The following is a 12,059-nucleotide window of genomic DNA, read 5'->3' as shown; positions in this document are numbered from 1 at the left end:
TTCCTGACGTAGGAACAAAATGAAATGACGTGCATAATCTCCATATTGCCATCTATCCATGTTTGAAGTTTCATGAAAAAATATTAAGAACTTTTAAAGTTCTCGCAGGATCCAGAAAAGTGTGACTGACTGACAGACAGACAGACAGACAGACTGACAGACAGACAGACAGACAGACAGACAGACAGACAGACAGACAGACAGACAGACAGACAGACAGACAGACAAAGCGCAAACCATAAGTCCCCTCCGGTGAAACCGGTAGGGGATAATATATAATAACGTTTGCTATTATACTACTTATGTATACATTTGTTGTGTGCAATTATCAATGTTTATTTTTCAGACCACATTTCCTCTGATGAGCTTGCGTATCTTGAATTTCAATAGAGATGAAATAAAATGTAAATACACGTATACACTAGTGGTACTCAATAGTCAATACTACGGCTTTAAAATATGAGTTTGGTGTAAGAATGTTTATTTTATAACCCCTCATAAATTTATTGACTTAACAACACATGTATGTATGCATATGTTTGCCGTAATTGCAACCAGTGTCAGTGCTCATGAAAATCCCTAATGTAATTAATAAAAATCAACTGGTTTATAATCATCAATATTATCCGCCAAAGATCAATACACGTTCAGCCTCGTTCTGAAATTCGATGCGTAACGTGATATTTAAAAATAGCAACAGCGGTCGTATTGTGAAACTGGTCTATTGACGCTATGATTTTAGTTATAATCCATTAATCCTCCTGAAAACTTCTTGTAAACGTATTTGTAAGACAGATGGACGGAGTAAAGAAAAATATAATTAATTGAATTGAATAACATAAAATGAAAAAATAAAACTAATATCATGTTGGAATCATAATTTGCTCTCAACACAACCTCACTAAAGCTCATAGATACATGATATCGAACAAATCGTGCTTCACACTCGTGATTCATAAGCATCCTTTATCCTAACCATTCGTAATAGGAAAAAAATATTATGATATTAATATATTTCTTTTAGCTGGTTGTTGAGTTAAAAAAACGAAGGCTTTGGCTATAAATTTGTCCATTATTATACGGCTAAAATTATATTGTTGATTAATAGATTGTTTACAATTCAAGTATGGTACACACTATAATAACAACGAAGATATTTTGTATCAAGAAGAAATTTTCATTATATAAATCAAATGCATGTACAAACCCCGATTAAGAGTTTTACCTGAACTCAATTACTCTTGACAAAACAATTACAGAAAAAGATGCTAATTTATGTGAAGTGCATAAAATCTTCATAAGAACTGTCGAATGCTTTATCGTTTGATTGATTGATTGATTTTATTTGGTAAAAATATGGACATAACATAGTTACTACATAATGCAGACAACATGAAATATATTATCACAGCAATATACATAGTAAACCATGGAATGCACACACAATACCAAGGATAACACAAAAAAGAGAAAAATGATTTTCACTTATTTCCATTGTGGTCCTTGATCAATGAAACATAATAAAAGCCCTGGCCTTGACGGATTTACTGTAGAGTTCTATCAAAAGTTTTGGGATATTTTATCACCCTTACTGGTGAATTGTTTTACAGAATGTATTCAAAAGGGAGAATTGACGCATACCCAAAGGAGAATTGACGCATACCCAAAACATTGTATTTTTTCATTGCTCTCTAAGAACTGTGATACTGAGAATATAGCAACTTGGAGACCCATATCACTTCTAAACACAGATTACAAAATTTTAGCAAGAGTTTTAGCTCAGCGTTTACAACTTGTTTTACCAAACATCATAATATTAGCGACAAAAACTTCGTTCTTGTATTAAATATGAACTTATAACGATAAAATGCAACCAAAACGTGCAAAATATTGAAATATCACAACTTACAGATGATACCACAATTTTCTTGAAAAAGACAAACGAGATACCAATTGTTATTGATATAATCGACGAATTCGGGTTAATATCAGGTCTAAAATTAAATAAACAATAAACTGAAGGCATACTACTTGGAAAGTCAAAAAGGAAAACCGAATGTGTAATTCAGGACATACAATTTAGTGCAACTGTTAAAGCCGTAGCCGCATATTTTGGGAAAAATTCTGTAAGATGAAATGAACTTACTTTGAATACAAAAATTGCATCTTGTCAAAAAGTAATAAATGTCTGGACTAAGAGAAACCTGTCATTTTATGAAAGGGTAACAATAATCAACGCATTATTACTTCCAAACTATGCAAATCTTCTACAGTCAACATTCATTTCAAAGAATATCATACAAGAACTAAACGCTATGTGTTTTAAGTTCTTATGGAATAACAAAACCGAAAACATTAAAAGATCTTTTTTAATAGGCAATAAACAAGATGGAGCAATTAAAATGCCTGACATAAGCATTTTTGAAAAAACACTCAAAATGAAATGGGTACAAATGCTTTGTATCGATGATAATGCAAATTGGAAAGTTATTCCTATATTTTGTCTTGAACCAGGTTGGCAACAAGCTTTTAATATTAAAAATGAACGTCGACTCAATTAAGTCATTACCAAAAGTACAATGGAAAATACCTAACTTTTATGAGGATATTATATGCGATTTCATTGAAATAAAGAACTCCAATACACCGATAAAAGCACTAACATACTTTAATATAAGAACTGAAGTAATATGGGGACACCGATATATCAAACATAATGGCATATGCCTTATTTTCGAAAACTGGATAAACTCTAATATAATTTACATAAACGATTTACTTTCAAACACTGGTCTATCTAAGGAAACACACATAATTCCGAAATTTGAAAACAATTCTAACTGGATTGCAGAGTTTAATAAACTTAAAAAAATCTATTCCGAAGGATTGGACTCTTACATTGCAATCAACCAAGTCTCTTAAGTCCACGGTGAAAACAAATCTGCATTGCACATATAACAAAAATATAACTATCTATAATTTAAATAATAAAACACAAAAACAAATGTTAATAACGCATAAATGCGATAAAACAAGCGTTCATGATCACTGGACAAGAGTATTTAAAGAAAGGGTAATCTGGAAATCGGTATACGATTTTATCAATAATGTTATCAACACTAAGGTCCGACAACTTAGATATACACATCATTCACACAATTATTCCAACTAATGAAAACGTGTTAACCTGGAAAATCATCGTCATCGTCGTCGGCGTCGTCGTCGTTGTCATCATCACGAGTATTATGATTATTATTATTATCTTATATGGATGTTTCAGCAAATGTATCTATTTCTACAACGGAGCGTCAACATGACCATTCTGAAGATGACAAGTCTATTTCTGAAAAATTGCATAACCCCGTATTAGCTGCAACGTTATCTTCTGTCCTCGGAGTTGTGCTTGTTGCTGCTGTACTATTTGCTGTGGTGTACATCAGACGACGACGTCGCCAGTATGTATTAAGATTGTTTATATATTAGCAAACTTCCAAAGAAAATCAGTTATATTCTGAGCAATTGAATTATAAGCATGACGAACCTACACTCAAATACATACTTCTTTGTTATGTGCATGCATCAATCAGTATACTTCTATAATATCCAAATTTGAATAAATGATATATAAATTATATATTGAAGATCTAAATATAAGAAAACACCAACTATTCCGTCATTAACTGATAATTTTCCGAGTTCAATTAGATTGTTTGACGAAGAGCAAATGTGTATATATTTTATGTGTTTTGTAAGTAATGAAACTATTCTGATACCAGTTCATGCTGACTAGTGTTAAATTTCACTGCAGTGCAATCCAAATACTGCCCATATTTATGTTAAAAAAAAACACTTTGAACTTGAGTCATAATCAACACATTTTACGGTAAAGTCAGATAAATCTTCACATTAAAGATCCGCTGGAGGGGCCTCTGATAATACAGACTTGTCTCCTGAACATAACTACGAAGACCTGTTAACATCCAGGGACACTGGCAACTATGACTACCTTGAAATGCCATCCCGTGAGTACAATGTCATTCCGTTCCTTTTCTAGTATAAAGTGCTCCTACACTTATAGACAATTTTGTAACAATTGAAATCATCAAACTTTAAAAACGTTTATATGACGTGTATAAGCAAAATGGTAAAAATAAATATTAACAATATAAACAAATGGAGACTAAAAGTAAGATATTTTTTTTATTAATTGTCAAAGAGTTCGAAACCACGAAAATGCATTTTAAAACAGTACATAAAAAACATTACAACACAAACAAAATGAATCCATCCTACCTTCTGCCCATATTAATATATATATATATATATATATATATATATATATATATATATATATATATATATATATATATATATATATATATATATATATATATATATATATATATATATAATATATATAAGTAAGTCAAAATTAGGTATTTTCGGCTCAGGTACTACTTAAAAGTAGTTATAAGTATGCTACAAAGTAGCTGGGGTACGAAAAATACAATAAAAGCACCCCAAGTGCCTTTAAGCGTATTATACGTACCTGGGGTACATTGTTGAATACTTAAGAGTACCCGGGGTACGTTTAAGTATTACCTTAGCTGACAACGACCAATAAATCATAAGTACTCATACTTATAACTTATATATATAATATATATAAGTAAGTCAAAATTAGGTATTTTCGGCTCAGGTACTACTTAAAAGTAGTTATAAGTATGCTACAAAGTAGCTGGGGTACGAAAAATACAATAAAAAGCACCCCAAGTGCCTTTAAGCGTATTATACGTACCTGGGGTACATTGTTGAATACTTAAGAGTACCCGGGGTACGTTTAAGTATTACCTTAGCTGACAACGACCAATAAATCATAAGTAGGAAACTTGTATATCCCACTGATTATATAAAACAAATCTGTATAGAGCCCTCCATGCCAAACATGGTTCAATCTGACGGTATATTTATATATTAAATATGAAAATAAAAAAAATATATAAAACACCAATAAATCATAATGAGTTAATTTGAAATATTTATATGTTTTTTTTTAGGTTGCCAAAAGGAAAGCACACATTAGAATGCTGCAGATGCTTACGTCACTTTGACGAATAGACTTGGTAAATAAAATATGCAAAAGAAATTTTCCGCGTCCAATGTATATTTTTGTATATAACATTGTACCAGATCCAGAAATTGAAACTATATACGACCAAGAATAACAAAACCACATGCGAGTTTCTTCACCAAGACACATTATCGATCTGAACAAACACCAAACAAAAATAAACGCATGTACACACACTAGTCTGATATTGAAACTACTTCTGATAGTTCTACCAGCTTCTACATAGAGTCTCTTCTAACCAATCATAACAACACCAGTCCCAGCACTTCATTTGTGATTGCGGCAGGTTACTTCAACATCAGCGGGTCAGGCAATATACTTAACCAACAAACCCTACCAACATCGTGTCAACCCCTGTTCAAGGGGACGGTAATGCAAAAGGATTTGTTGAACGTTGACAATAGTAAATAATTTAATGTTTTGGAAATATCTGTAAATATTGTTTTGATCACCCATCCCTTTTCATCAACCATGGTTGACATATAAACGTCATCAACATATATCAACGACTGCTCTTATTTATTTCTACATGTATTTGATATTTATATATGTCCAATTAGGAGAATACTGTTTTACCAGTTTTCACGTTAATATGCACAATGCTTTGCTATGCATAGTAATATCTTGATGTATAGCTCGAACTTCTTTGATCAAATCGATAAATAAACATAAAAATCAGCTTAACTCACACCAGTTAGTAAATGTATATCTTTTAATATACAGTATGATCATTGCCTGTACTAATCACATGCTATGCAGAGTTATGTTTGAGTATTGATACCATCACAATATTTCTAATGCACATGTATACAAGTACTGTTCATGAAATATAGTATACGTTGTTTTTGTTTGTTTTATAAAGTGCACAATGAAGAAAACAAACGAAAATTTATGTTTACAAGGAGAACTTCATGACTTTGTAACTGTCCGACATGTAGATGTAAATAGATATGTATAAGTTGAATAAATATTATATTATATGTTCATGTATATATAATTATTAACTGTCAACATTTTAACTCAATGTGTGACTGCATGCGTGGATTTACGAATGAGTATTTATAACATCGTAGTATGCATTATAAAGTTCTTATAAAGTTCACAAAAACACAACATAATAATATTTGTGTTAACAAGGAAAACTGCATGACTATGTAATTTTCTGATATAAAGATGTTACCAGAGTTGCATAAGTATAACATTATTTCTATTAGGAGTATATTATGACTTCCTTTTATATATTTTTACTCCATGTGTGAGTGCATGCCTTGATGCTTAGGTGTGTGTGTGCTCTTGTACAAGAGGGACACTAAGGACTTCAGTCGGTATGCACACACACGAGTGGGCTCTCAGTGACATAATGAGGTCGTCCTTACTTGTCAAAATACATTTATTAATGCCTATATACATATATATCCTGTAATATGCATATTTGATCACCAAACAATAATAAACTAAACATATACGTTTACCTGGTTTATGTTCTTCTAAATGTTGTCGTTTATAACTTAATTTCAATACATAAATAAAGGGAAACTATCAGCAGATAGCATTATTATCACATGTGGTCGTTTATTTATGGCTAGAATTAATTGCAAAACAGTGTGACACAGAACTACAACACATAAAACAACACACAAATACGCAAACGGAATCAAAATGGAATCACCTGGGGTCACCGTAACACACCATGCGTTATATAATTTGCATATAACGATAGAGGAAAAAGCCAACAACAATAGCACACATAATCGCTAGACCGGGGGCGTTAATATTTAGAATGCGTAATTAAATGATGATCCTTAACAATGTTAATATAAATGGTCATCACGACCCGATGTCACATTTATATTTATATAGCAAATTATGAAATATAGCACACATTCTCTAATATGAAACCGCAAGCTTTTAAGGCGTTATATGCAATGCATGCTTTGAAACATTTAGGTGTTGTTTTCCAGTTTTTGGTGGAGTTCGACTTTATGTGCAATGAACTTAAAATACAAAAATCTTCTTTCATACCACATATAAAGAAACAAGGGTCGCCCTGATCCTTGTTAACTTTGTCATCATCAGGTGAACATACAGCGAATGGTAAACCACTTCAGGACATAAACAGTCCCTATGATAAAAGCAGTTTTTATTGCTAAAGTGAAAGAGTTACTTATTTATGTTTTTACGGTGTTCAAGATGTGATTAATTACAACATATTATATTGCAATACATAAAAAATACTAAATGCGACTATGGTCTTCTTAGCTTTGTTTTGTAAAATATTAAATTAATGGAAAGCGTTACATTAAAGCGGGTATATACGATTTTGTCAAATATTTATAAATTTATATAAACTGTGTAAAAAACTTGTTATATATATATATTTCAATATAGATTAAAATAAAAGTTAAGAAGAACATGTGTCGAAAAATGCGAAATAAGCCAAGTATTTAATTCTGAAATTGAAAACGGCTGTACAGCCGAATTCGCCAGCATGTATACCATACATGTACGATGTGCATCTAAACATACGAGGGGTGTTCCAGAAGTTCGTGGATTTTCGCTATAACTTTCATTTGGTAACATAAATGGACAAACAAATAGCATGTTAAGAATATTTCGTCCTTTCCAAATATACTCTCCAAATATCATGGAAATACATAAAACAATAAATATATATCAGAGATTTAAACATGTGCACAATGCGCACACCGACGCACGTGTAACGTTTCTGTTCAACGTCAATGACGTTATGAAGTTAACAACTGTCAAATCTTTTCCACATAATCACCTCCAACGCGAATGCACTTTATGTGTCGGGAAATCCACTTGTCAGAAGTGTCTCTATACCAGTCAGCGTCAAAAGACGACACGATTCGCTTTGCTGCAACTGTAAGTTCCTGTTTACTTGCAAAGCGAATACCGCGCAACTGTGATTTAACTTCCGGGAAGACGCGGAAGTCCATAGGGGCCAAATCCGGGCTGTAAGGAGAACTTAGGCGCTGTAACGTGAAATTTACCGTAAATTCTGTTTATCAACGACATTTAAACCAAATTTAAATTCGCGTAACGCCCATACTTATAAATACACGCGTGCGCCGCATGTCGTTACTGAGGTCTCTATGGCAACGCGTTTCAAACGCGCTTTATGGAATTCATGCATTTTTAGCTTATATATAAAGTCCGTGATAATTGGTTTGTATAATATGTAAATTTCATTGACTTTTACCAGCAAACTAATAAGTTATAGCGAAAATCCACGAACTTCTGGAACACCCCTCGTAGTTTAACGGTTTATAATACAAAGACGAATGCTTCGGTTATAGTAGGAAAATATGTACGTCACTATCGGCTCGGGGCGCTAATTTGTCTTTGCTGCATTTTATGAAATTCGGCTTTAATGTATAATTTTTCTTGCCTATTTTGTGTTATTGTAACATATTTTATCAATATATTACAATTAAACACATATAAAAAATCGTATACACCCGCTTTAAGCTTATAATCCTTATGTGTTGGAATTCCGCAGAACTTATAAACGTTTTCAACAAGAAAGATAATTAATTGCATGATCAATTATATCACATCGTATAAATTGGTTAAAAGTCATATTATTAATGTCATTGAGTAGTCTGGCATTTACAGGGCTGGCAAGCTAATTAATTTTCTGTCCTCGAGCAACGACACTAATTCCGCCACCAAACAATTGCATATTAATAAAAAAATGTTTATCTCAGAAACGTGATATATTTACAATTTTCTCTCTCCATGTACGATTACAATAAACTCGTCAGTAAAACCGAAGCACGGACTCTTGTAAATATTGCCTTCGTCTTTAACTTACTACTCTTTTTAGAATGTCAATTTTAAATCAGTCGTGTCCTGAGAAAACTGGGCATAATGCATGTGCGTAAAGTGTCGTCCCAGATTAGCCTGTGCAATCAGCCAGAAGTCTCTTCTTAGCAAAAATCCAATTTAAGAGGAACTTGTCGTCCCTGATTAGCCTGTGCGGACTGCACAGCTTAATATGGGACGACACTTTACGCACATGCATTATGCCCAGTTTTCTCAGAACGCGACTCAAATCTATTTGAGCCTCGCTCTGGGAAAATGGAGCTTAATGCATGAACAAAAGTGCCAGGCTACTTAGGGACGACACTTTCCAGTCTGAACTGAATAAGAGACTGCCGTTAAACGAAAAATACCAAAAAGTGGAAAGTGCCATCATCGATAAGCCTGTTCAGACATTACGCACATGCATTAAGTCCCGTTTTCCCTGTGCGAAGGTCAAATTTATATAAACATGTTTACAATCAACACTGCATATGTATTTCTTTACAGTAGCTGTCGATAAGTTCACTTTTTTAATGATCAGGGTTAACATTCGTCTCAACAATTAAACTGTTTATAAGCTGTCAATGAAGCGAAATTTTATTCGATAGCATCCGAAAATACTTTTTTCTACCTGTTAGAACGTCGGTGCTTTCAATGTAAAACATGCATTTCCAATATAGGGTTAACAAGTTTAATGTTTAAAATGGATTATTTAAAAAAAGTAAAACTTGAGAAATAGCATGCATACGAACCCTAATAAATATGGACATGTATCGTTAAAAAAAAATGGTGTCAAATTTTAAATTTGAACTTGGTGTTTGTGACTACGTACAAGAGTTTACATGGACACAAACGTGTACAACAGGCATATGTTTCGTGTACTGAACAGTAAAGGGTACTTGTGCACTATCATTTGACATATATTCATACAAATAGGATTGTCCGAATTTAGTAATTTGATTATAATTAAATCAACCTATTATTCTCTTCTGTTTTCAATTTGAACTGCGATGATATGAGCTTTATGTTTTATGTTTTGCTCTGCGTTGATTTGTTGAACCAATTTGTTCCCTAACTGCTTTACCATTTTATGTTTAATGTCGTATGTATGTAGTGTCGTTTATCGTACAGGAATATTGTCATTTACCTCGAACAAAAAACCAGCGAACAAGAATTAAGCTTCTGAAATTGTTTCTTCAGTTGCACTATTCCTTACAATTTCATTGAAATATCATTTATTAAAATTACTCTTACTGTTAATACACTTGGAGGAGAGAATATAGTTCGTTCATTGCTTACGGGAAATCTTTAGATAACAAACCAACAAATTGCAACAAAAGCACTTAAGATTTTCATATATAAACGTATATCCTTGAATTGGGATAGTTTCATCCAGAACGCATTTTCTCTTTAGTATCTCCTTCAGCAATCGTTTCCGCTATGCTTGCAGACTGTATTTAGGCGTCTCGTGTCAAAAGTTCATGAAGAAATCCATACTAGTATATTAGAAAATTACAATCTTACAGGTTTGTGTCTTGAAATTATATGTCAAGTTTTGTTTGTTCATTAAAAATAAAAATAATGAAACTCAAGGAAATATTCTATGGACAGGAATGTTAACCATTGTCGTGTATTATACGAAGGACAATGCATGAAACACAACACTATACATCAAAATGAGTAATTATGTGGTCTTTGCCTAGGACCTGTCAAGCTGAGATGTATGGGTTTTAACGGATAAAAAGGCTAGCCTTACATCACACGTGGCCCTGAATTAATCACAAAACAAACGAGGTCTGGAAAAACGGGTTTTAATGCATAAGCATACAGTGTCGTCCGAAATTGCATTAGTCTTAATTTCAACTATAACAAAACAGTGTCTTCAGTAATACTTGCATTTATATATCCGTCATGTTCGTTCGCTAATGTATACACATTATTTTTCTTACATTTTGCAATATGTGACATTCGAAAAATTGTCCATTAGTTAATCTGTGCACAGGTCAATCTAATGCAAATTAAGGGAAAGACAAAGGGACGGACATTTAAATCGACAAAGGGGAAGACAGCCAAACCAAGAGACGAGCGGTCAGTATCATACAGAAAGAGATACACACGGATATACGAAACCTGCGACGGATAGAGACAGATCAAGTGAAGGACAGAAAGACCGATTAACAGACGGTCAGTCAAATATACGTACAGAAAGACTGACGGTCAAACAAAGCTACGAAAAGAAAAACAACGAGAGAGACGGACAGAAATACCGAGAGTCGGAAAGACAGACCGAGAGATGGATAGACACAGAGTAAAAAAGACGGACCGAAAGATTGATAGATACGCCAACAGATCGATCGACAGACAGACTGACTTATCTATAAAAATACAGAAGTATAGAGACTATACAAAGAGGCGGACTAAACACAGAACGAAAGACGGACAGACAGACCGTACGATCGACAAACAGACAGACCTAGAAAAATAGAAACATACTTAATGACTGACTTAACAACAGAGATGCTGAGAGACAGACAAAAAGACAGACTGAAAGAACGACGGTCAGAAAGACACAGACAGACCGAGAGCTATTCGATGAATGAGCAACCGAAACTCACCGAAAGATTTGTCCATCACTACCAGCCTATTAACAATTGGTCGACAATGACTCAATAAATCAGAGATTCTCGTCCAAGAAATTCTCGTCTGATAAGGATCATTATAGGGGCGTCGTTCAATCCACCCATGGACTGCGCACATTCTAACACCCTCATCAGGAAAAGATCAAACCAAGTTCAAACAGAAAATCCAGAAAAGACGCCCACGCGTGTGAAATAAGTGTCACGGTAAATAATTCAGTCATAATTAATGTATTGTCCGTCAACTCATACACTATACATATGAACAGACGTTTTCATTGACGTTGTTTTCCAATAATAAGCTCGTAATCGTAAACAAGTAAAACATATGATGTTGTAGTGTTTATCTATTTATTTTAGCTCGATTGCATCGAAAGCCTATGGCCTATTGAAACGCGATCGAGTCTGGGTAAAACCGATCTTGGTGTTTTGGGTCGAGATCTAAAGAACGCTTCCTCGGTGGA

General features: G+C 33.4%; 1 protein-coding gene across 5 annotated transcripts in view; it reads left to right on the top strand.

The window, feature by feature from the left end:
- The window catches only part of LOC127856240 (multiple epidermal growth factor-like domains protein 10), a 91,907-nt gene extending 85,307 nt beyond the window's left edge, over window positions 1–6,600 (top strand). For all 5 annotated transcript variants that reach the window (XM_052392332.1, XM_052392334.1, XM_052392333.1 and 2 more), the window contains 3 exons: window positions 3,281–3,455; window positions 3,913–4,022; window positions 5,058–6,600. In XM_052392332.1, coding sequence (XP_052248292.1) covers window positions 3,281–3,455; window positions 3,913–4,022; window positions 5,058–5,083 — 311 coding nt within the window. In that variant the 3' untranslated portion in view covers window positions 5,084–6,600. The remainder of the gene's footprint in view (window positions 1–3,280; window positions 3,456–3,912; window positions 4,023–5,057) is intronic.
- Window positions 6,601–12,059: the final 5,459 nt, after the last annotated feature.

This window comes from Dreissena polymorpha, chromosome 13 (genome assembly GCF_020536995.1).
Source record: "Dreissena polymorpha isolate Duluth1 chromosome 13, UMN_Dpol_1.0, whole genome shotgun sequence".
NCBI classification, from domain to species: Eukaryota; Metazoa; Mollusca; class Bivalvia; order Myida; family Dreissenidae; genus Dreissena; species Dreissena polymorpha.
Note: the sequence above shows the minus strand (reverse complement) of the source record. Positions and strands in the feature narration are given on the sequence as shown.